Source organism: Myotis lucifugus, unplaced genomic scaffold (genome assembly GCF_000147115.1).
Source record: "Myotis lucifugus unplaced genomic scaffold, Myoluc2.0 scaffold_51, whole genome shotgun sequence".
NCBI lineage: Eukaryota > Metazoa > Chordata > Mammalia > Chiroptera > Vespertilionidae > Myotis > Myotis lucifugus.
In genome coordinates, this window is record NW_005871099.1 from 3,481,620 (window position 1) to 3,508,283 (window position 26,664).

Consider the following 26,664-nt stretch of genomic DNA (forward strand, 5'->3'; position numbering starts at 1 on the left):
TAGTCTCATCTCATGTAATTTGAACTTGTTCTCTTGCAAATAATTTAAATGAGTGTGTTTTTTTTCCAGTTGTTGGTATCACATAGAAAATGAAACTGTAATTATTCTGGACAAATTATATATGTTCTTACTAAGAATTTACATCCCCAAATAACCCTTGTAGATATATTTACCTGTTTAAAATAAACTTACATCAAGGAGATGGTTTTTCTACAACCATTTAAGGGGGAGAGATCAATCAAAAGACTTTTATGCATGCATATAAGCCTAACCAATGAGACAACAGGGAAGTGCGGGCATGAGTGGGGGTTTTTTGGGGGGGGTGGCAATTGGGTGATAAGGACACAGATGTAATACCTTAATAAAGAAAAATAAATAAATAAATAAATAAAATACATAGAAAAAGAAAAACATGCCTGGTCAGTAACTTTATACATTGAAACAATTAGGTTAATTTAAATTGGTTTTATTTTTAAGTATTCATAAATTACTGTTTGAAACCATAGCTCAATTTTGAATATAACTGAGGATCTGTAAAATAGACTAAGTCAAATTTAGCTTAAATAACGTGAAATTTGTGGAAATGAGTTCTGAATACATTGAATGTTGAAATGAAACAGCAGCTGCATTTGAGTCTGATGTCTAGATTTGGCACAGTATTTCATTTATTTTTTTATATGTTTAAATGTAGTTTTGAATTTCAGCCAAACAATCTATGATATGAAAGCAAATACGTGGCTGCTTTATTATTTCAAATTTGTGCAGTTCCATCCAGTAAATCACAGAGCCTAAAATAGTTTAGATTAACATAAAACAATTCACAGGGAACATATTTCACTTATCATTGGCTTTGCCACAGAAAGATAATGTTTTGATTGTTACTAGGAAAAACTAGGATAGATATATTTTATAAATAATGTAAGTCAAATAATGTTGATTCAGAGTGTGTAGTTATACCATTTAAGGAGTGCCCAAAGTAGGAATTGAATGATTACATGCTTACTGTCTTAATAATTTTGACTCCATATTCATTTTTAACTCTAGATAATTTTTCTTCTGTGGAGATGGTTTTTTTTAACACAGCATTTTTAATTTTCAACTATTTTACTTTTTATTAATAAATAGGAATATTTGGATGTTCTGGGAAGACCAATGGTTTTAGCAGGAGACAAAGCTAAGCAAGTCCAATGGACAAATGTGTACCTGGATGCACTGGTAAGAGGTTGGCTATTCAACCAAAAACTGTCATAACAAAAGCACACAGCTGACTTCTTTGTAGATGACATTTCTCTTTTCCATTTCACTAAACCTTTTTAAAAACCCTATCACAACTTTTTAAAACTAGAATTTAGATAATCTAAATACGAAGCTATACTTGCATAGTAGAGAACCACAGATATAAAGTGTTATCTCTTTTTTAGTTGATCCATTAAGAATGTAAAGTTTCCAACCATGCATTTATGGGCATTTCCATAACTTTTTCAATAGCTATGTGAAAAATGCTGAAAGTCTTGTGAATTAGTACCTGTTACTGCAGGTTTTGAACAAGAATTTTGAAGTATTTTAAAAGTAGACCTCCACTAGCAGAAGCATTTGTAGCTTCGGTAAATCAAGCTAGATCCCCAAAAAACTCAGAAGTACATGCAGTTAGACAGGCAAGAAATCTTACCTTATTCTGAATTCAATACAAACCTAATCACCTCTTCATATATAAACTCTTGCTTTAGGTCAACCCTAGATGTTTATAAAAATAGGCCCTTGAGGTGATCAAATCAGGTATGAAATAACAAAAGCATGTTCACTTGTCCATTACACAACTACAATTTTAGTACAGATAGTCAGTTATATTTTACGGTGGAAGTTCTCAGCTGTGGGTGATTTTCCCCTTCGCAGGTCATTTGGAAATACCTACATAGATATTTCTAGCACGATGACTGAGGTGCAGAGGCCCTGCAGGCACGCTGCTAAACACCCTACTATGGACGAGAGAACTCCCACCCTCCCACCACACACACTCAACAAAGAATCATCCAGCTCAAAATGTTAATAGGGCTGAATCTGAGAAAAAAATGTTAATGTAAATTTTTCTTTCCTGATATGAAAGTTATAGACAGTAATTATCATACTTAAGAAATATTCATATGCTTAATATTAATAAGACTTTATTAATGATTTTACTAATGTATTAGAGAGAATCAAAGTACTAAGCTCTGAAAAGTACATAGTGATTCAGTAACCCTTTTTCCTACTTGAAATTTAATTATATGCTGATTCAACTGTTCTAAATACAACGATGAACCCAAGGGGCAAAATGCAACCCACTTAAATTACTTATCATTTGGTTCTTGTAAAATAAACATATACAGGAAGTTAGAAGGAACATAGGCACGATTAGCAGCAGCCTTGCATGCTAAGGCCGATAAAGTGAAGCTTGCTACCTCAGGCCCTAGTTAAAATTACTGTCCAGGGTTCCTTCTTGACATCACATATTTATTTAAGGTCACATGGTCATCTGAAGCTATGGCCAGATTTCTTCCTTTCCCAAATCCATCATAGTACAGAGTATGATAGGAGGAGTCAATAATTATGCCCTGTAGTATTTCCTATGACCAGAAGTTCATTCACCAACATTTGTGCACTGTTGGTAAGGTTCTTACTGATAGCACAAAAGACATTAGGAAGAAATGTTGGTTCTAAATATGCTGTTCTATAAGCTGAAACTAAATGTCAAAAAAGAACACATATTCTTTTTGCTCACTTGAAAATGAAAAGTGACCCATCTTATATTTCTAATTATTTGTTTATAGTCTCTGCACATAGCAGATTCAAAACAAATGCTGGTCAAAATAACTGTTATACTAAGAAGTAAAAGGGAAAATATTCCAAGACTGTAATAAGTATAATGAGCAAATGAAAAGGTATCTGGAAATTCAGAAGAAATAAGCCATATATTTTGAGGTAAAGTAGGGTGAGGTTAAGATGGTGGCATTTTTTCTGATTTTCCACTTCAGGTTAGGTTTTTATTATTGGTGATTAGCAGTGAACCACACAGGGTGCAGGATGAAAGTTGCGAAGTGCTGGGTATATGAAGGAATGATACATCAGTCACTTCAGGAGATAATGAGAGAAAGGACAGAAACAAGACTGGAGCAATATTATAGAGGGTTCACTTTATTTGGGAGGTAAAGTGAGGATCTGCACATAAAAAGAGAGAGGGGGAAAAAGAGCTGGGTTCTAGAAAATAAATATCAAATAAATTCCAGGAGAGCAGAAATCTTGTTTTGTTCCTCTTTTCTAATTCTCTAGAAACAAGTACAGTTGTGTGTTTTTTTGTTTTTTGTTTTTTGTTTTCTGTCTGCTGTATAAATAAGGGAGAAATGATTGTTGGCCACCAATGAGTTTATCCATGAATTTATTTAATATATTAGTCTTGTATCTTATTTTAGAACATGTTACAGTATTTATATGCTAATTAGAGTATTCTATACAAATGCAAAAGTGATCCAAAGAAAGAGATTATATCCATATATACATTATCTTATTCTATACTAGCATGTATTAAACTATGCATGTACATTATAACTCAAATGGAAAGTTTGCCAAAAGGAATCTTCAATTAATTATTTTTTGGGGACTAGTTTTATGAATTACCTGTAATTTTGAGTTTTTTGAGATAAAATATTTTCATTGTGAATATTAATTTGCACATTTAATTAAGGATGCTTTCATTGTCAAATGGTCTTGTTTAGGACTAATTAGAGAGCTAACGTATAAATCATCATGCACCCAACTATGTGTAGATGTTTCCTTAACTTTATTTGTCCCCAAAATTTAGTATCTTGTTCTATTGAAAGCCTCTCTATGATTGTCCTTCCTCACTTTATTTGGTTTCCATTATTTTTGTGCTTCCCACATGCACATTTTTAAACCCTAGTCTAGGACATTTCTCCATGAGACCATGCTGTTTCTGGAATGAGAACAGGGGTCCTGAGATTTGGATTTAGGGTTATTATTCACAAGAAGATTCACTAATATTTTTCACTAATATCATTCACTATTTTCTCACCTTAGCTGAGAAATTTTTGACAATTTTAAAATTATTTTAAAAATGACTGTTAAAAATGGTGTTTGACATGAAATAGTGATAAATATATAGGTGGCCTATATTTCTTTATTAGTCAGATGGCAGTAATAAAGAAAAGGGAACCTCTGACTTGAAAATCAGTTCATTTGGACAAATCCATGGTCTCATCTATATATATAAAAGCCTAAGCAACTGTTTGACCGGTAGCTATGATGCAGATTGACCACCAGGGGGCAGACACTCAATGCACAGGTATGGAAACATGGAACAGACTGATGAATCTCAAGGAAGGGTAGAAGAGATTAACCAAAGATCTTATATGCATACTAGAGGCCCGGTACATGGATTTGTGCACCAGTGGGGTCCCTCGGCCTGGCCTGTGGGGATTGGGCCTAAACCAGCTGGTGCACCCATGGAGTCCCTCAGCCTGGCCTGTAGGAATCAGGCTGAAACCGGCAGTCTGACATCCCCTGAGGGGTCCCGGATTGCAAGAGGGCACAGGCTAGGCTGAGGGACACCACTGGTGCATGAATCCATGCACCGGGGCTCTAGTTTGATCTATGATATCATCTACATTCTGATTTATTATTGTTACACTAAACTACTTCATGACTAGTCTTTCATATTTTATGCTTAAAGTTTTTATCTACATCATTTTACTTTGTGAAAACTACTCTTTATTTTGGAGGATATTACTTCTTTTGAACACCATAGTATTTACCAAGAATATCTCAGAAATGCAGTTATCTGTAACATGTTTCTTTGGTTCATAATGTTATTCTGCAACACGTTTGTGATTTAGCATGTAAGCCTTGGGCTAGGGCATGAAAAAGAAAATCAAGAATGAAGCTACAACAAAGGAAGGTGAATAAATCATTTGAAGCACATAATATTTTAATATCACTCTGCTCATGGAGGCCTCTGATGTTAGGTGAACTATCACCGTAAAGAAAAGAGTAGAACAGGATAACTGAAATGTTTGGTGTCAGTTGATTTTTTTGTATTTTAAGTTATTTGCAGTGCTCTTATGGAGTAATATTTTAGGTGTTGCATGCTTCAATAGCTGCCTAATAGATCTTGATTATTTCTAAGACATTTTTATTGATTTTTTTGTAAAATAATCTTTCAAAATCTATTACTAGTTTTTTGTGGCTCTTTATATAGTATAAAATGCAATGTCAGATATCAAAGACTAATGCAGTAGTTTTAATTTTAATTTGCCTTTTCTCTCTGATTCTATTTTTAGGAACTGGGACTTGTCATTACTGGAACTCTTCCGGTCTTCAATATAACTGGCCAAGTTGAAAATAAGACAAATTTAAAGGTTAAAAGTTAATTGATAAAATTAATAATAATAACTGATAAACTATGACGTTGAAGCTCAATGTGGATAAGATATTTCTATAAGGAAGTACATAGAGGCTGGAAGTAAAAGGCAACAGCTGCTTCTGTGATAACCACCTGGGAAAAAGGAAATGCAGGTCAAGTTCTCTGTTTCCCCACAGACAGGATTCAGCCTAACCCTATTTAACTATGACCTGACAAGAACACAAGTTCAGACTCTGGGAGTAATTATGTAATGAATGGGCAATACTGTTATGTGCATATTTTTAAAATGCATCTAGGATATTCACGGAGTTCAGAAAGAACATCCAAACAAAACCATTTTGTCTTAGGTGTACATAGGTATATTTAATGAGTTCCTCCTCCAACTCCCCTTCAAACCATTGTTTCTTTAATCATCATGCAGCTCAAGGATCTGATTTAAATAATTTATGTTTTCTATGTTAAGGTTCAGGAAAAATAATTGAGTTTTGCAATTTTATTTTTTTATTTCTATAGCACTGGTATATTGTCACTGCAGTAAAATGCTACCCATTTAAAGTTTGGAAAGTTCTGAAAAATATCTTGTGCTTAATTTCCATTTCTTATTTTTTAAATACTTTTGATTTAACAATAGGGTTACATTCTTATCTCTTAGCTTATAGCAAAAGGAATTTAAGAATGTCAGAGAATACTAAATAGTCATTTTGTAGTTTGGTTGTCATTCTTGATTTGAGGGCCATTTATTTCCAGTTTATGGTATAATGAAGCCTATAGCACTTAAGCATTACTTGTTTAGTTATTATAAATTTCAGTTGAGCTCCTTATTTTAATAATGTAGCCATAGAAAACATTGCTTAATCCTCTTTGGAGGCCCATTACCACTCTTAAATGTCTGTGGGTCATAATATCATAACTCATAGAGTAGTCATTGTCTCTCCTCATATGGACTGTGCAAGGGACTGCTTTAATTTGGGATTTTACTTGAACCAGGAAAACAGCATAGTTGTTGACATAACTTTCTCATTCTCTGTGCATCTACACAGAGTTTAAAGAATTCTTATAATAACTATAGACTGGATTTTACAATTTTCTTGGTAACATCTCAATTTAACTTATAATTTATATAATTTTATTTAAAACAAAAATTCCTGATTCTAAATGTTAACTCCATTTTCAATTTATGTCCCATAGAATATTAAGATAACAGTTTGCCAAATAGCCTCCTTGACTTGCAACTAAAACTGTGATAACCATTCTTTGGTATTTCTGGGAAATTAGCAGCAAGCAGAAATTAGTGTTTTCAGGACTTTTGCAACTTTATTACTAATAAGATCACATACTTTTTAGGATAGTAGAATAGATACTATCAACAGCAAAAATCAATAGTTTTCTCATTGTCTATTTCCAAACATCTAACTGTAAGCTAGACATTTTGGTGCTTTTTAAAAAATTTTAATTTTTATTGTTGAAAGTATTACAGATGGCCCCCATTTTTCGCCCATTGACCCCCTCTCCCCTCACTCCTGCCACCCCTCCCCCCAGGCCTTCACCGCACTATTGTCTATGTCATGATAGTACACCACAAAGTCAGTATACACTCACATGCATACACACTCACAGAGCTGCAGCTGCTGACTATACAGTAGCAATAAAGTTGAATATTAGGGGTAAAATAAGTACAGAAGTATCAAATAAAATTTTCATAACATAAATTTTCAAGATTTTATTTTTAAGTAAATAGTAAGTAATAAAATTGTGGGAAAACAAAGCTGAAAATCATTGTACATTGATACAAAAATGCCATGCATATATGCCATATTACTTTATATATCTATATCTATATATAATGTAATTTGAGCTATAGTATGGCATACAAACAATGCCAAGCAAAGGGATGAATAATATTGTGTAGAAATATATAAAGTTTTGGTATAAAACCCACTACCTTTTTGCTATCTTATAGAACCAGCTGATTCTTGGTGTGATGGGAGTTGATGTGTCTTTGGAAGATATTAAAAGACTAACACCACGCTTTACAGTAAGATGCAATTTACCATTTTGGTATCTTTTCTGTCTTAAAACTCTGTGTTAATTTAACTTGTCCATAAAGCATTAAATAACTTTTAAATTTATGCGCAGTTATATTAATGAAGGAACTAAATGTTAAAAGGATCCTTAAAATAAAAAAATAAAGATATCATGTTATCTTTCTTCATGCTTTAAAATGTGTATTTAAGATTTATTTTAAAAGGAGAATGAGGATTTCTGCTTGTGGCTCAGGAATCTCTATCTAATTTTTTTTTTTTACTTTTATTGTTGTTTGTTTGCAGCTGTGCCCTAATGGCTATTATTTTGCAATTGATCCTAATGGTTATGTTTTATTACATCCAACAGTTATATTAATGAAGGAACTAAATGTTAAAAGGATCCTTAAAATAAAAAAATAAAGATATCATGTTATCTTTCTTCATGCTTTAAAATGTGTATTTAAGGTTTATTTTAAAAGGAGAATGAGGATTTCTGCTTGTGGCTTAGGAATCTCTATCTAATTTTTTTTTTACTTTTATTGTTGTTTGTTTGCAGCTGTGCCCTAATGGCTATTATTTTGCAATTGATCCTAATGGTTATGTTTTATTACATCCAAATCTTCAGCCAAAGGTATGTATATAATTTGTTTACAATGATTAGTGTCCTGTAAAATTAATGATTAATGTTCTTAATAGGTATGTTATTTTAGAATTCACTGTATAGCACTAAATAGAAAGAAACATTATATTTGTAATATTAATAGATGACAAGATCACAGTTTATAATATATCAAAATGTGAAAGCACTGTTCATTTTCTCTTACCAATTTAGCTTTCCAATATTTAGCTAATCAATATTCTTGTCTTGGGACAGCCATTATCACCACCCATGCTTGAGTTCCTCACGTCCCACTTGGGACTTTGTTTAAGGCTGTAAGAAAGTGAAGGAGATTGCCCCCCCCCCCCGCCCGGTCGACCCCCATGAATCTGATAAATATAAGTAATGTTCCTCAGTGCATAGGCCACGTTTTCTATTGCCCTTTTCTTCTGGTAATTCTCTCTCCTCTTCATCTCCAAGATTGTGGTGTGTTTTTTTTTCTACTTTTGAATAGACTTATAAAAATATGTATGCAATTCAATAAGTAAAACTCCATGGGATGGGCTTCAGAAATGGGAAGTGTTTATTAATCTGTGAGTTATTGGGAAGTGATAAAATTGCATAAACCTTTTTATCCTAATCTTTATGCCTTTTTTCTAAGGTTTAAATTATATTCTTTTAAAAAATATATATTTTTGTTGATTTCAGAGAGGAAGGGAGAGGGAGAGAGAGAGAGAAACATCATTGATGAGAGAGAATCATTACTTGGCTGCCTCCTGCAGGTCCCCTACTGGGGTTCAAGCCTGCAACCTGGTCATGTGCCCTGAACAGGAATTGAATGGCAACCTTTCCGCGTGGGATGATGCCCAACTGAGCCACAGTGGCCAGGGCCAGCTTTTTGTATTTTTATATAGAAAATTATTAAAAGCAAGTATGCAACAGAATCACATTTAGAAAAATATTATTTTAGAAACCATTACAAATAAATATTGTTAAACAGTGTATTTTTTTCTTAAATTCATGGTTTTGAATTCTTATTAAAAGTTAAACATAATTTCTATTTTGTGGGTGATGTATGCTATACAGATTGATACAAGAAACTCATAAGATGATAATACAGTATATGACAAATGTTTCAGAAACTGACAAATACAAAGGACCAATATGGTAATTTCAGCAGATATGCTAACAAAATTAATCCTAATTTTTCATTAGCAATTCACCAATAGAATAAAAAGGAAAATAATATTATGTCCTATAGTAACCAAAATTATTTAACAAGGTCAAAGTCTAATTTTATATTTCCTGTTTTATTTCAAAATTCATTTTAATTGTTTTCCATTTTGTTTTATGGAAATAATCAGATTAAGTATACATATTAGATAATTCCTTTTGATCAGTCCCAAGAAGTATTTATTGTAAAGGAAATTGTATATTCTCTGTGTCAAAGAAGTCAATATTTAAAATAAATATATAGTGTTTTGATTGGATTATCCATTAGTGCCTCAGATATATTTGGTATTACTTCAGAAAACAAAGGCACAAATTTTAAGGGTGAAGACTTTTTTTAAAAATATATTTTATTGATATTTTACAGAGAAGAAGGGAGAGGGATAGAGAGTTAGAAACATCGATGAGGGAGAAACATCGATCAGCTGCCTCCTGCACGCCCCCGCTGGGGATGTGCCCGCAACCAAGGTACATGCCCTTGACCAGAATCGAACCTGGGACCCTTTAGTCTGCAGGCCGACACTCTATCCACTGAGCCAAACCGGTTAGGGCAAGGGTTAAGACTTTTTAATAGCCTATAGTATTTATATTTTAACACATTTGAATTATGTAAATTCTATACATTCTTTTTTTTTTCTTAATCAGCATGAAAGTTGTCTGAGACAAATCATCTTTCTCACTTACAACTTCCTCACTTTTTTCGTAGGAAAAAAAGAGAATATTAACAGTCATTTTGATTAACAAACAAAAACACAGTTTTTTACTTACCTTATTTTTAAACTTTTATTTTGTTTACTGACTCTTCGTGAACTCTATAATACCTGTTTTTTATCAATCAAATACATGACCACAATTGATTATAGGATAAAACCCTTATCTATGTTGAGTTGTAGCATGATGAATTACCATCTTTCTGTTGCTTTAGCCTATTGGTGTGGGTATACCAACAATTAATTTAAGAAAAAGGAGACCCAATGTTCAGGTAACTGAATGAAATTAGCAGTGCCTTCAAATTTGCTAAATCAGAGTTGAAATTAAGCTTCTCTTTCTAAAAGCTTACGATTAATGCTGCATTTCCTGACATCAAGCTTCCAGAGCATGAGATGGAGATGAGCATCGTTTCTCAATAAGCTGGAGCAAAATGTTATTAATGGTGGCAGAGGGTATGCATTGGCTAACTAAAAATTGCTAGCAAATTAAGTGGTAATAATGTTAACAATCAGCATAATCATAATCAGATGGCTTCTAAAGATAAATTTATTAAACATTGTGAAATTGGTATCAAATCCATGTAATCTTAACAATTTGTGAAATTCATTTCTAAGTGGAAATAAAAATACAATTCTGATGTGATATTTTCTATAAGCCATAGAATTTAAGCCAACATTTCTTGTTTTACTTTCTAAAAGTATATGCTTAGAAGAAGTTAGAGAAAATTCCCTTCAACTAATTAAAGATGTCTAAAATTACAAATAAACATTGTGAATTGTTATTGCTTGGCAAACTCAAAATTTTTCTCTATTGTCAACAAAATTTAAATTTTATTATATGTATGCATATTTCTTTAAGTACCTTAAAAATAACAAATGTAAAAGAATACTTCCTGTAATTTAGTACAGTTTAATAAAAAAAAATTGAATGTTAAAGAAAGTTCAATATTATTTAAGGCTTTAAATGTAAGTTTATAATTTCTTAAAAAAGAAAGTTGGTGACATAATACAAATGGTCTCTACTTATAATGATTCGACTTAGGATTTTTTTGACTTCACAAAGGTGTGAAAGCATTATGCATTCAGTAGAAATCGTGTTATGAATTTTGATCTATTTCTGGGCTAGCAGGATATGGTAGGATCCTCTCCCATGATGCTGAACAATGTTAAGAGTTCTGAGCACGTTTAAAGTAGCCTATCTGAAGGTATGATGCTCCATAGGTTAGGAGTGTTAAATGCATTTTCAACTTTTAATCTTTTCAATTTATGATGGGTTTATCGGGACATAAGCTCATCATAACTCAAGGAGCATCTATAATGGAGAAGTAGTGTGATATTAAGAAGAAATCTTTGAGCTATAAAAGTAGGACTTACAGCCAACACTGTAAACTTGAGTAATTGAGCAGAGGATTAAACTAATAATTATTTTCTACCCCACACAGTATATCTGCCTAGGAGATTAAAATATATATATTTCAGGCTCCATTTCCTGAAAATTTCATTTAATCTGGCAGGGGATGAAATCCAGGCTTCTGAATAGTTTTTAACCTAACCCAGGTTGTTCTAAAGTGTAGAGTCTCTAGATTAATGGCTTCAGGAAGTTCTCTTCTAGCTCTCGAATTCCATGACAATTTGAATTTCATTTGTTGCATCAGTCTTTATATCTTTTATGATTCCTATGGAGATTAAAATTATACTTATGTCTTGATAAATTATTTTATGTTCCTCTTCTTGCATGTTTCTGTGTATTATCTTAGCAGTCATGTACATCTTAGTGAATTATTATTCTTGCAGTACTTTCAGATTGCATGTAATATTATGATATAATTTTTAAAACAAACAACCTTAAAAGTGGTTTGTTTTATGTTTGTTTTCCTTTAAGGAAACCCCAAATGGCAAACTAGCAACCACACAAGACTTCTGAATTTTGGGAATATTTTTTGAACTACGTATGTAGTATTTTTAATAATACTTAACTACTAATTATTTCAATTTAAAATTTGTTAATATTGCATTTTATTTTAGTTCCACAAATTATGTGGTTATTCTGTCAGTTGATATTCAGATTTTACAAATGAGAAATGTTAGATATTTAAAATATAAAACAAAAGTATTGGAAGTAGAGGAACTTGATTCTAATTCTCAAGACTCTCTTGTTGCTTTCTTATTAGAAGATTTTACTTTTGCATTTTTTTTATAACTGTGCCTATGATGGGTCTTTCAAAAAATGGTCAGCCAGATTGCCATTTAAAAAGTACAAGTTATTCATTGACATTTTTCTTTTATTATTTCGTTTTCTTCTCTGTGTCTTTATATGTTGGATTGGGACATCATCTTCATATTGCCAATTCTTCCTGATAATGCCTCCTCCATGCATGCTGTTTGGGTCTGGTCATGCTATGCATTATCCATTGCATGTAAGATAATATTCTTATTTATGTTTTGATTATTTTGACTTTGTTTTGCAGTGAATTTATTAAAATTTTAATGCTGGTATAATGGTGTTTGTGTGGAGATTATTTATTTCATGGGACTTTTAAATAAGCAATTCTTAATAATATTTTCAACTATAGAGTATCCTTTTGTTAGAGACTTTCTCAGTTCTGTTTCTTTAAAGAAAGGATTAGAATTATTTTCAATATTGATTTTTATTTTCTTCTTATGAAATATGTGACATTTCAAATCAATATTTGCTTCTGAGCGAATAAGATGCTATCCAAACAATGGTCAGTATTGAACAATTTGATACTTATTTTCAGTTATCTAGAATCTTCTGATTCTACATATTGAATTCATAAGCAGTGAATATTTTTTCAATAAAATTGAAAGACACAGTTGAGATTATTTTTGTAAATTTGCCTTTAAAAAAATCCCCATTCATCAAAACCCATGGGAATCATAAACTTGCATTGTTTAAATGGAGTTACTCTTCAAAAGAAGGCCTTTTTGTTATAATTATAAATTAATATATGCCATGTGTACTTATTTGTCATCATTTGTGATAAATAAAATATGGTTAATTTCAGTACATTTTAATAATTGGTGCTGTCTTTGGTAGTCAGTCCTCCTAAAACATTCTTTAAAATAGTAATAATCTGAATATATTTTGGAAGAGCCTGTGAAGCTGAAATTATTCAAATTCTATTTACCTTGCAATAATACAGTGTAGTTTGTATTTATTACTCCTGTTTACTTAATTATTATAATATAGCAGTATTTATTTTATGAAACATTAAACACCTAGTTTCTAAAATTTTGCAACTATAAAATTATAAATACCTATTATAATTTCATTGTCCTAGTGAACTTTGAAATTCTATGGCATGTTGCATTACTTGGCAAGTGTTTAAGATAATCAGTATATTTTTGTTTATCAAATAGTTCAGTAATTTTTCATTTTGTAATTGACAACTTTTTAAAAAATGTCATATGAGGTGAATTAGCCAGGCTAACTTTTATTTTGATATATTTATATAAATAAGTAAAAAATCTTCCTTATTCCACAATGAATTTTATTTATTGTTGGACACCAGCAAGAAGTAGCAGTAGGAGATGTTAAAGCAGGGACAGTTTTTAATGAATCCAGGGGTCATTATTCTAGTTAGACTTCAATTACAATACCTAATCTTTATTAAGATTTTTTATGCCATAGCCACAAATTTTTCCTTAAATAAACTTAATCTGACATTAAAATATATGTAAAGGTTCTGAGATTCAAATACATGAAAGAAATTTGCATAATTATGCATTGTAAGAAGGAAGAATACATTTAGTAGAACTTGTTCTGCTTAGCAAATTCATAGTTTTAAACTATTTTTCTTCATTTAATCTCTTATTACTTTACAGATACAAATAAGAAAGGATATTATTTATATATTCCCTTTGTTATATTGCTCAATATGTTATTAACTTGGCTATATTTTGCTCCTTTCCATCATAATTAAAGAGAAACTTCTGAGTGGATCTTCAAAGTCATTTCCCCCCAGAGCTTGTGGTTCTAAATGTAGTATCTAACTCAGTGCTCAACATAAGAGTATCTTCAGCTGATGATTAATTAAAATTTGCTGCACTTAAAGCTTAAATTTCTGGCCCTATTTATTATTACTTTTAAAAATATGTATATGAAAGAATATATCTTTATTTTCATTATGTAATTTTTATTATACCTTAGGTAAGTAACCTTTACAGGTTAATTTTACATTCAAATATTAATTGAATTATTCTATATATAGCATCATTTTACAATGTCACATATGCTTAATTATTATTATTTTTTGTGTAGAACCCCAAATCTCAGGAGCCAGTAACTTTGGATTTCCTTGATGCAGAATTAGAGAATGATATTAAAGTGGAGGTGAGTGTAATCAGGAGGCCTGAACAGGACCCTCCGCTCCAATGCTGGAATCACCCATTCCACAAGTATCTATGGGGCAGCGTCCACGGGTTGGGTGCTCTCTTAGGTACTGTACACACAAATGTGGATGTGTTTTCTCTTGAAAAAATTCTAGGTCCTGGGCTCACTTATCCAAAAGGTCATATGAAAAGAAATAAATATTTTAAGTTGGGTGGGTTTGTTTCTTTCTCATTTCACAGATAGAGATATTTTAAGTATCTCAACACAAATGAAACATGTAAGTGTCAATAAAAAAAAACATGTGGAGTATGTTGCTATAGAGTTGAAAGAAATTTGCAGGGAATCTAACCATTCAACCCCCCAATGAGCAACATGTGTAGAGAAGCTGACATGTTTGTCTTAGTGCTCTTTCCTCAGAAAATGTCTATTTAATTTCAAAACCAGAATTGCATGTCACTTCCTCTGAGAGGGTCTCCCATCACGATAAGAATAATCATTAATAATAATAATGATATTTATTAAGTACATGACATGTAAGTCATGGATTCTCAAGAGCCTTTGAAATAGGTATTATTATTGTTATTACTGTTATTGTTATTATATCTGTTGTCCTGATGATATGCGAGGTACAACAAGGTTCCATTGCCTAGCTTGTCTCCTGTTACTCAGCTGGTAAGTAGCAGAATCAGGTTTTGAAGCTGATTGCTCTCCAGAGCAAAGATTTTTAAGATTCTTTCAGATGGATGAACTCCTTCTCTTATCATAATTTGTCAGATTGTGTTTTAATTTGTACTTGCTTTACACATTTTACGGCTTTATTCCTCATTTTACAATAGAATTTAATTCTTTCTTTTAATTATCCTAGGCCAAGGTTTGATGCTGGGATGTTTTAGGTGGTTAAAGAATATTTGTTGTAAAATATTTTGACATGATAGAGTAGGATTATGCAATAGTAAGGAGCTTGGTCTTTGGACTCTCATGCCACTGAGTAACTATAATTATTATTTCACCACTCTTAAATCTCAGTTTCCCCTTGACCACATAAAGTAATTGACCACTCCTTTATTGATTATATTTCAAGAATTAATGCTTCGTTGAAAATATTTCATTAAGGATGTTCTTATTTTTAAAAAATAATGTAAACTTACTATAATGTGATAGCTTTTAAAAAAGTATTCCCAGAGAATAGCAGCAACCTACTACTTTTATTCAGTTGGTTCTGAAATTAGGTATAATATGTTAATAAACATACTTTGGTAGGTCAATTAGTAATAAATGCAATAAAATAATTTTTTTCATTTTTCCTTAGATTCGCAATAAAATGATAGATGGAGAAAGTGGAGAAAAATCCTTCAGAACTCTGGTTAAATCTCAAGATGAGGTAAGAATTAAGTCAGGCTTATTCTCATACATGTCAATAATAATTGATATTGGTAGTTAGGCTTTTTTTTTTAATTAAAGCAATATTTATTTATAAAACAGGGTTGTCTCCAGTAAACAAATTTTTTAAGGTACTCTTCTTTCCTGGAGGGATATTTTCTTTTTTTATAATCTTTATTGAAAGTATTGTATCAGTCCTCTTTTCCCCCATTGACCTCTTCTAGCCCACACCCACCCCTTTCAATAAGATTTTTAACTCTTGGATTTTTATAAAATAATGTTGTTTTGGGTTTCTTTATTCTTTTTTAAATTTAATTTTATTTTTCATGTATTCTTATATGTTCTTGAAATATTTTTATCATTTTTATCATTATAAGAAATAAAGCACAATTTAATGCAAATGTTCTTGTTATTTTAACTATTTAGGATTTTAAACATTTTTTGGTTGTTTACTTATTTCTGGCTTGATTTATCTTAGTGCACTATTTATGTACTTTATATAATAATTTCCCTGAAAATCTGAAATTAAATCAGGAGACAACACAACTACCCCCATACGTCACTGGTACAAATAATGTAATGCAATGTATTGTTTATTATTATTCCATTGTCATTGAAGAATTCTTTATATGAGGAGTATGCCTATCTGTTATTAGTCACATGTAGAGTAAATGCATGTTCATATATTTGAGTATTTGAAAAAAATATAGAACTCAGAAGCTTTTGAGCCTAGAAATTTAATCTTTATAGCATCCTTTTAAAATGTAAGATTTCTCCTGAATTCCTCAGCAGATCTTTTCCTAAAATGTAGCTAGGATCTGAATAGATCCTTCAGTGTCATGTGGCTTTCCTTATTTTAATATCATTCAGAGTCCCCATTATGAGAACCTAAGGGGAGGTGAAAATCAATTTCAGTCTTTGTTAAAACTTCAATTCTCTTTACTCAGACTTTAGCTGTGCTGTTTTCCCCTTCACTCCTTACAGGAAAAATGTGTACCATTCACCAGTTTCACCAACATTTCCATGTTGTTCCATCAACCAGATCTTGGATACAAATCACTTTTGTTTCTATTAAATCACTTTGATATTTTCCTACTTCAATTGACTATAAATTATTTTTATGACCAATATTCACCTATAGAGTTTTCCTATTACTAATAATTAAAAAAATCATCTTGTATGTTTCCTAGTATGATATTATTTTTACAACTTGCAGAACAACACTAGTTTGCCATGTCTGTTGAGCAGTATCTAATAGGTAAACATTATTTTCAAAAGTTATTTTAAGAATTTTACTAGTCCAAAAACCTTAATACTCCATTCCTCCATTCTCCCACTCTCCACTCACATAAATAAAACCAAGGGATGTTGGATGTATAGCGGCAGCATTGTGTAGTTGCTATACAATGGTTTTGACATCATACATTTTCCTTCATCCTCTCAATTAAAGTCCCCTTTATTTATTTCTTCATCAGTAATTGTGGAAAATAATAGTATCTTCACCAGGAGGTTGATTAAATGAGACAGTGACTGCAAAGTGCTTGGTATGTTGCCTAACTCCAAGTAATACTTCAGTGACTGTTACTGTTCTGATGAGGATGACTAAACTGGAAATAACTAAAAGAATTACAAGATGTGAATGTGTTATCACTATATCTAATGGAAGAAAGAATAATAATTTCTTTAGTATTGTTCATCAGCTGCATATGAAAGATTCTACATCCATGCGGTTATTTCTCTCTTTACTTCCTTTCCCTGGTAGATTTGTTTTTTCAACCTTCATGATACTGAGTTGTTAGTCTCTCATGATAGATAAAACTATAATAATGGCTTAATAAGAATAGTAATATGCTAATCTTACATTTGGATCTAGATACACTGACTGCATTAATTTCCTGATATTATAACCGTTTCTTTTAAACATACTCTGGTATGGATTATCTGAGTCTTATCAAACATTTCACAGTCCTATTTCATTATTAAAGTTTATTTTTCAGGAAATGTTTTTAAAGTATTTGGGTTAATAATTTGGCATAAATTGCCAAGATTTTCACTTGTAAGTTTTTAAAATTTATCATGTGGGTGTTTATTTTGTCCTAACATGTTGCTTTATATATACCTATATCCATAACAGAATAAACATTATAACATAGAATAGATCAGAAATTTGTGAGGAAGGATGTTGAATGACCACTGGATTTAGAAATAGATCCCAATGTTTTGCTCATCATGTAAATTTACATAGAGTAAAATGTGAGAATAACCATGTGAAACTTTTTTCTAGAGATATATTGACAAAGGAAACAGGACATATACATGGACCCCTGTCAATGGAACAGATTACAGGTAATTAACTATATTTATATGTATATTGAATAAAAGTATTCATTTCAGTGTCTTTCACCTATTTTAGTAGTGATTTTCCCAATGGATGAATATTAAGTCTTTGCATTTTCATTAGCTATTTTCAATGTAATTAAAATAGAAATGTTACCTTTTCCAACACTAAAATGTTCAAAGTTATAGCTGTGTTGGTTTTTTTCAAAGTGGAAAATATAGGGAAAAGCTAGGAATATAAAATTTAGAAATGACATGTGATATAAATATATTTGATATTTTATATATTTATGTTAGTAAAAATAAATGTTGACAATATGCCCTTAATTTGTAGTTGTCACCTCCACTAACCTCCTCATATAAATTAGTTTACATTATTCACATTTTAGGTTGTAATTAACTTAAAAATAATGTTTATTACATCATAGTGTGATCTGATATAAAATGCTCAATTGATATAATTTACCCCCAAGAGTAGCAATTTTGCAACATACTAATTTCTCCAATTGACTGGGCCTTGTAAAACTGGACACAGTAACACCCTATAAGAGTGATAGATTCTAAGATTGTTGCCTTTTTCATTTAAATCCCCAGCTCGTGAGACAGTGGCACATGGTAGACATTCTGTAAATATTTATAGGTGCTGGGGATTTCCCTAGAACTGCAGTGTTGTTATAATAGGAAACTGTTGCCTTTTGTGTTCCTAGGAGGGCATACAGAATAGATATAGAAGAAAACATAGGTATTAATGTCTTGAAACAGCACCTGCCAGTCTTTCTCCACTTTTGCTTTTGCTTTTTTACATACTTTTGAATCTATTGAGAAACACGAGAATGACTGGTTTAATTACTTTACTTGTGTCTACTGATTTCTCTCTCTCTCATTTCTATTAGGCATCTCTTTACATATACACAATCTTTATTTACATACAAAAGTCATTACTTCTTTCTCTTTTATGACTATTGCCAGCTTCCCCCCCCCCCTTTTTTTTGATGAATTTGTCAGAAAGTGTAACAGCACAGAAGAAATCTAGGAGCACAGTCTCTTTATTATTATTATATTAATTATAGTTATAGTTATTATTTTAACCCTCACCTGAGGATATATTTTTATTGATTTTAGAGAGGAAGGGAGAGGGAGAGAGAAACATTGATGTGAGAAAGAAACATGGATCAGTTGCCTCTCACATGCACTCCGACCAGGGATTGAACCCGCAACTTGGGTATGTGTGGACCAGGAATCAAACCCAAAACCTTTCGGTGTATAGGATGATACTCCAACCAACTGACCCACACCGGCCAGGGCAAGGAGCCCTATCTCTTTAGAGATGATTTTATGATAAAACAAAGTATTGGATGTGCTGTTGGGAATGCACTCTATGCCTTTATTCCTTAGGTGCACAAATATATTGCTTTTTTATTCTTCGTAGAATGAATTTTTTTGCACATATATTTATACAAAGAAAAACCTGGAATTTTTATTTTTTATTTTTTCCTGTTCTATATTGTCCATAGGAAAAAGTAATGAGATTACAATCTGGACATTCATCCCAAAAGCCATGGTATGAGGCTTGAGTTATTTGAAAGAAGATCTTCTGAAAATGTCTAGAAATATTTAGAAGCCTGAATATGCACACCTTTTCCTGTGCATTGCTAAATTTTAGATTACATATTAAAGGCGAATCCTGAATGACTCAATTGATCAACTGAACCCAGCCTCACTTTTTGAAAATAGTTGCATCGGAAATCTTTGAGATTGCCTCATTAGCTGCACCCATTAGTTGCTAAGTCTCCTTCTATATTCAAAGAATTACAAAAGTCATTTGCAACAGCAAATGTAGATATGAAAAACTGTTTCCTTTTGATCCTGACAATGAGTTGTCAGTCAGAGCTGTTCCTACTGCAGTCAGAATTATACTTCGGGGGTATTTTTAATTCGCCTGATACATTACCTAAATGTATCTGTAACAGACTCTCAAATGTCCATTACCTTCAGCCCTTTTCCTCACACATCCAGACATAACACACAGTGTGGACAGGTTAATGCTTATTTCTGCAGGGTTGAGCATATTACTTGTTTATAGAAATGTAGTCTCTTCTCATTTTCATGAAAGTAAAATTTCAACTTCCAATTCTGATCATTCACGTCGCATATTTCTACACTGTCTTTTCTCCCACTGCTCTCCCCATACAAGTTACTGTTCTCTGAATAGCCAATCTTCCCTTCTTCTGCATGTTTGCATCATTCATTCCCTTCCCCAACCTACAACTTTGAGCCAGATTCCATCTCTTTCCATTATAAGTACTTTTCTGAATCTCTGTACAAATAAATTCATAAATGCCAATTTAGAACAAAATGTTACATCTATATTAAAGAAACATGGCATGTGTTGATTTAATGAATGAGGTACCAAATTTCACTTAGTGATTTTTGTCTCCTTAAGCCTTGATATAATTTAGATACATTTTGAGATATAGTAATTAATTATATTAATAGAATTATCTCAGCATTAATGGTTTGTAGTGAAACATTTTCGAGTTGAAAAGTGTTACATTCTACTTAACTAGTTAATCAGATTTATGTGAGTCACATAAATATTACATGGGATCTAACATCCATCTTGTGGCCACTGGATTTATTGGACTTTAATCCCTTTGAGAACATAAAGCCGCCTTGGCCTATTGGTTTTATATGGAGGGAAACAGCAAACGCTGTATATGAGAGCATCGTTGACTGGGAATGTTGGTAAAGATCTTATCTGCTGCAGGTTGAAGAAATAACTGTTGCCTTAAGATGGAAATAATTAAATGTAACTATGTTTTTCTACAGAATAGTGTGTATCCACGAATAACAACCTGAGACTTCCAGGCCAGACATATATTTAATATGTCGCTTTTAAAACTATTGTGTCCCTTGAGGCTTGCCACACTATTTTTTATGGTGCATGAGATGTAACACAAGCTTGCAGAATGACACTGTGTAACCACATGATATAATGTTATCGGTTTTAATTAGAAGTTTCTCTTAGCAATAAATGCTGATGGGGTAGTAAAAATGTCCTAATTTCCCTGGAGAGGAATTTTTAGGAGATGATCTTCGAATGCTCAGTAATTCTGCTCCACATTTTATAAATGGCAAGTGAATCATGAAAGGTCATCTTGCTTTCAGGCTAATTGCACTGCTTATTTTAATTTTAATCTCTGCCTCCATTTAAAGGAAGTTACCTATAAAATGAATGTAGAGATTTGCATTAAATCTACATAACATTTTATTTCTTTGACCTTTACCCATAAGGAAAGTCTGTGAATTACTTAGTGATGGTAAGAGATTTGAGAACTGGAGGTAGCAAGCATCCACCCATTTTGCTACCTTGACTGAACAGTTAAATTGTAGCAAATAAACCACTGCTTCTTTATTCTTCGTAGAATTAATTTTTTGCGTGTATATTTATAAGAAGAAAAACCTGGAATTTTGTATTTTTTCCTGTTCTATATTGTCTATATTGACTGGACATTCATCCCAAAAGCCATGGTATGAGGCTTGAGTTATTTGAAAGAAGATCTTCTGAAAATGTCTATAAATATTTAGAAGCCTGAATATGCACACCTTTTCCTGTGCATTGCTAAATTTTAGATTACATATTAAAGGCGAATCCTGAATGATTCAATTGATCAACTGAACCTAGCCTCACTTTTGGAAAATAGTTGCATCGGAAATCTTTGAGATTGCCTCATTATCTGCACCCATTAGTTCCTAAGTTTCCTTCTATATTCAAAGAATTACAAAAGCCATTTGCAACAGCAAATGTAAATATGAAATAATTAGCAATGTCCTATGCATGTATATTAGCCCGTGTAAGAATAAAAGAATTTCATACATGCAGTGGTATTTTTGGAAATTGCATAATATTCAAATGTTCTGACATCTTTTCAGTGTTAATGCATTATGTGTTTTATTAATTGGCAACTTCAAAACAGCAAGGTTACCTGCCTGTCAGCTTTTTATTTTGTTCAGTTACTAAGACAAAGTTTGAAGATAGGCTTTTCTGTGTCTAAATCGTTCTGAACTTGGTTTAAGATTTGCACAGGACCTGTCCTCTAGTTTGTACATCTATACGTTTAGAGTATCCCATGACTCTTGTAACGTACTAAGCTCAAGATGTATGCCCTTTTGTACCTGACAGCAATTTACCAAGTGCTGTGGAATATCCTCAATAAATGAATTTGAAGTAGTGGGTAAGAACCAATGGCATGAGCAGGGAATCTTTTTCAGTGCTATAAAGGAATCTGAATTTTCCCATTAACAGACTCTCTTACTTGTCTAAAGATTAGAGTATTAAAATAGTAGTTATTTAGATGAATAACCCATGGATACAAACAATAGTGTGGTGAAGACCTGGGGTGGGTGCGTAGAGAAGGGGTGGGCTAGAAGGGGTCCATGGGGAGAAAAGGGTACATCTGCATAACTTTCAACAATACAGTTAAATTTTTAAAATGAAAGGAAAATGATTTTTAATATTTCTGATGATTATGTAAATTGTGTAATGGAAATGATAATACTTACATTTGTAATTTTTAATAGCCTATATTTGCTACAAAGCACTTTAACATTATATTTAATTCATCAATTTTATTTGCTTTGTTTAAACATACTCCAGTATTATTCTATATTTTTCAACACTCAACAGTGTTTTCTGGAAATATAGTACCCATGACATTTCTTTCTCAGCTAATTTATAGGCATATTTAGAAGCTTATTTTCCATGTGTCTTCTGATCCCCTATAATGTAGAGAACTGGGTGACTCAGGATGGCAAGATCCAATTAAACACTCTATTAGCAGAATGCATTTTACTGTCACAGTAATACGTCTTTTCCTTCCCATGAAAAAGATTTTTTGGATTTCCCATGAACTTGACGTGTGGTGGTTTTTTGTTTTTTTTATGTTTCGTTTTTGTTTGTTTGTGTTTATGCTTCTCTTGTTTCTATTGCAGTTTGGCCTTGGTATTACCAACCTACAGTTTTTACTATATAAAAGCCAAAATAGAAGAGACAATAACTCAGGCCAGATGTAAGTACTGTGAAAGCAACTTCAGGGTCCCTTTACTATCTTCTAGTATCAAATGTTTAAAGACGTCTAGATTTTGGAATACCCAAGGCTTATCCATTCTAGTAGCTGTTATGACCAAATCTACAGCAATGATTCTAACCCATTCCAAACATGCAAGGAACAAGAAATATTCTACATGGATAGAATATGAGCAGGTACTCCCGTCTCACTGGCAGTCCCCACCACCCTTCCCGCCTCGCTTCGTGCTCATAGAATCATTGCAGTGCTGTGTCCTCTGTTGCTGTTGTTTGAAGGGTCTGCTAGCTGATGCAAGATGTTTCACATAGTCTCTGCTCATGGCACTGTGCGAGTAAAGCTTTACCTTTTCTTTCTTTTTTCTTTTTTTGTTGTTGCTTTTGGCAAGAATAATATTGTGCTCCACATGTTCTACTTTGTTGGAAAATATTAGATTGCACTGGTCTTTGGTTTTGATTTGGTGATTGACTTTTTCTTATAATCAAAATTAATGTCTTCAGTAACTTAAATGAATTCTTTTAAGTATCATTTGGAATGTGGAGTAATTATTAACACTAGTGAATATTTCAAATCATTATTAATCTTTATTTTGTTTTGGGGGACTAGATTTAGTAAAGTAAAATGACCATCATATCCTTTGCACATGGCTCAGTTATTACAACCTAAATTTTTCTGAGTACAATAAAGTAAAAAATGTATACATATTTACATATATCTTTTATATCGGAAATCGGGAATCTTAAGAATAAGTAAACTAGATTCTTTCATTTCTATGTCAGTTCTTTGCTCTCTGCAGTCCTGGTTCTCAAAGTACATTGTGGTATTTTATACATTTTTATCACTTTCACTTGATAGGTGTGATGGTCTTTTCACAACCAGTAACTTTGCATGAGCTAGTTCTTCACTGGATAAACGAGGGGATGACTAGCGGGTCTTTGATGATTGGTAAATGGTTTGTTTATAGGCTAACATCGGTATTGCACCTGCATTAACCACTTTGAAGAATAGACCCTTGAAATAACCACAGTGCAGATAGAATGCTCTAGTCGTAATTGACGGGGCATACTTTCCAGTCTCCAAAAAGATGTGTCTTCTTTTCCAGACTACAGCTGTACATAATGAACCTTTGATCTATGCGCAATATTTTTATTCAAGGAAGTCATTGAATAAAATATTGTTTGTGACCCCCTTTGCTTTACCCTCTTTTTTTTGTTTCCCTGCTTTCTCTTTCTGATGGATTTTCACAGCAAAAAAGGGCAAAATGAAGGGCAAGTATTTTCTTGTTGCTCAACTTTTTTTCTGTTTAGTACACTTGACATTTCCACTGATCTTTCCATTCCTAATGGATATTATCCTCTGTGCTTCTCATTTGCTAGATTTTCCTCCATGATCACTCAAACCTTAGCAGCCAAAAACGGGGAAAGAATATGCTTGTGTTTTCAAATGGAGCCTGTTTCAAGTTTTGTCTTAGACTTAAATATTTGTGTGTGTTTTATCCTTCTACTTACTAATTCATACTAATGTGAAAAATGTTACTAATTCACTAAGGCATTAGTTGGTTTATTAAAATCATTTTCTTTGCCATAATATTCATAAAGTTTTTATGTTGACATTTTAAATACCTGTTATGTATTAAAGAATATCTTGGTTAGAATATGGCTAGTAAATGGGAAAGTTATAAACTTAGCATTTTCTCTGACAAAACTGTTATAATCTATGTTACAAAATTAAAGTTTATTTTTTTAAGTATGGAGGACATTTGTAGTAATTGATGTATTTCAGTTTAGGATATACATACCATATTTTAATTTTCTCATTAGATTATATTTCTAATGCCTTCTTATTGCCATAGAATCTCAGGATATATATTCTTGATTGCTTATCTAACCCTATAACATTATCTTTGCAGATTCAGAGACACTGAAGCCGGATAATTTTGAAGAATCTGGCTATACATTCTTAGCACCAAGGTTGGTTTGGTTTTATTTTATTTTTATAGCTTATATGAATGATAACAGTTCTGAATTTGGGTCAAGACTGCTGCTCTGGGTTAATTTCATGCCAAATTATGGAACCAAAGGGAACAACAACTTTAAAAAGGAAAAGAATCCTGCTAACTCATTCATTTACTCATTCAGGGATTTACTAAGCAACTACTATGTGCTAAGCACTGTGCTGATGTGGGGATACAGTGGTAAACAAGACAGATGTAGGCTTTGCTTTTGTTGCAACTAACCAGGCAACAAGAATGAAGAATTATATATTTGCATTTGTATATATTCACCTTATAGAAGACCTTACATAGCAGACCTTGCTGATTGGCTTCTGTGCTTCACCATCATACAAGATGGAAAATATAGGTAACAGGCACTCACAGAGAGGATAAATATGTCTCAATTTCAATTCCCGATTGGTAAGCAAAGGACTTTATTTAGTTCAGCAAGGACTTAGCCAGTGGGCCATTTCTGTGGCCTAAGTCATCTTCAGTATCAACATGATTTACTGGAAGATTGGAAATTTCCTGTGTGCTTAGGGATGGAGCAAATCCACCAGAGAAGGGAAGCCATGTTGTTATGACTTGTGACACCTCAATTAACACATGTTAAGCCCTTTACATGCATAAGTATATTTACTGCTCAAAAGAACTCTATAATAAATTAGTGTTATTGTCCCAATTCACAGATCAGGAAACAGTTTTAGAGATGTGAAATAATAGTTCCCTCTTTACTCCAAGATATGAGTATATATTGACTATACAAATGCTGATAGATGTCAAAAGAACATTCAGTATATCCGAGTAAAATATTTTTGTAGGCAAGGTTTCCCGAGAACATTAATACTGAATGTGTATTCAAAGCATTGTGAAAAATAAGGTGATTAAAAAATTGGGACAAAGAATAATTGGCAAGAAAAGGCAGAAAGTTATGTAGTATAGGACAGCAGTCATATATTTTTGTCACTGTTATTAATGAGAAACAGTGTAGCAAACTTTAGAGCAAGACTGTCTGGGTCTGTTACCCATATGTTCATTGTTATGGCGTGTTACTCAAATTCTCTGCACCTTAGTCTCTTTGCTTTCAAATGTTGTATCCCTAACACCTACTGCAGAGTTTGTATAAGCTTTTGATGAGATTATGCACGCAAAGTATATACCAAAGTTCTTGGTAAGATATGAGCTCTAAATAAATATGAGTTATTATTTATGGTTGTAGTAAGAGGAAGGAGAGGAAGAAGGATTTAATAAAGGGTATTCAAAAGTAGTTATTTTAAAATAATTTAAAGAAGAAAGCTTGCAAGTTTTAAAGATATATAGCCATTTTGTTAATTCTTCAATAAATTAAGCTATTTGATCATGATTAATCAGTTTTTGTCATTTCCTCAATTTTAAAACTACTGCAAAAGGAAAACATTGAATTTAGATGCACGGAACATTCCTGCCTTAAAGAGGCATACAGTCATAGGAATGAAAAGTCTAAAACATAGATTAATTTTGCTGTCTTTCTTGGATGTCCAGAAATAAGAAAGGCACTTCAA

At 32.2% G+C, this 26,664-nt stretch overlaps 1 protein-coding gene across 1 annotated transcript in view; it reads left to right on the forward strand.

Moving 5' to 3' along the window:
* CACNA2D1 (calcium voltage-gated channel auxiliary subunit alpha2delta 1) overlaps nucleotides 1-26,664 on the forward strand; it is a 377,680-nt gene that overhangs the window by 314,612 nt on the left and 36,404 nt on the right. Inside the window, 9 exon segments of the mRNA XM_023753781.1 lie at nucleotides 1,126-1,215; nucleotides 5,331-5,408; nucleotides 7,374-7,448; nucleotides 7,994-8,068; nucleotides 14,258-14,329; nucleotides 15,639-15,710; nucleotides 17,994-18,055; nucleotides 23,039-23,115; nucleotides 25,040-25,100. Of these exon segments, the coding sequence (XP_023609549.1) occupies nucleotides 1,126-1,215; nucleotides 5,331-5,408; nucleotides 7,374-7,448; nucleotides 7,994-8,068; nucleotides 14,258-14,329; nucleotides 15,639-15,710; nucleotides 17,994-18,055; nucleotides 23,039-23,115; nucleotides 25,040-25,100 (662 nt within the window).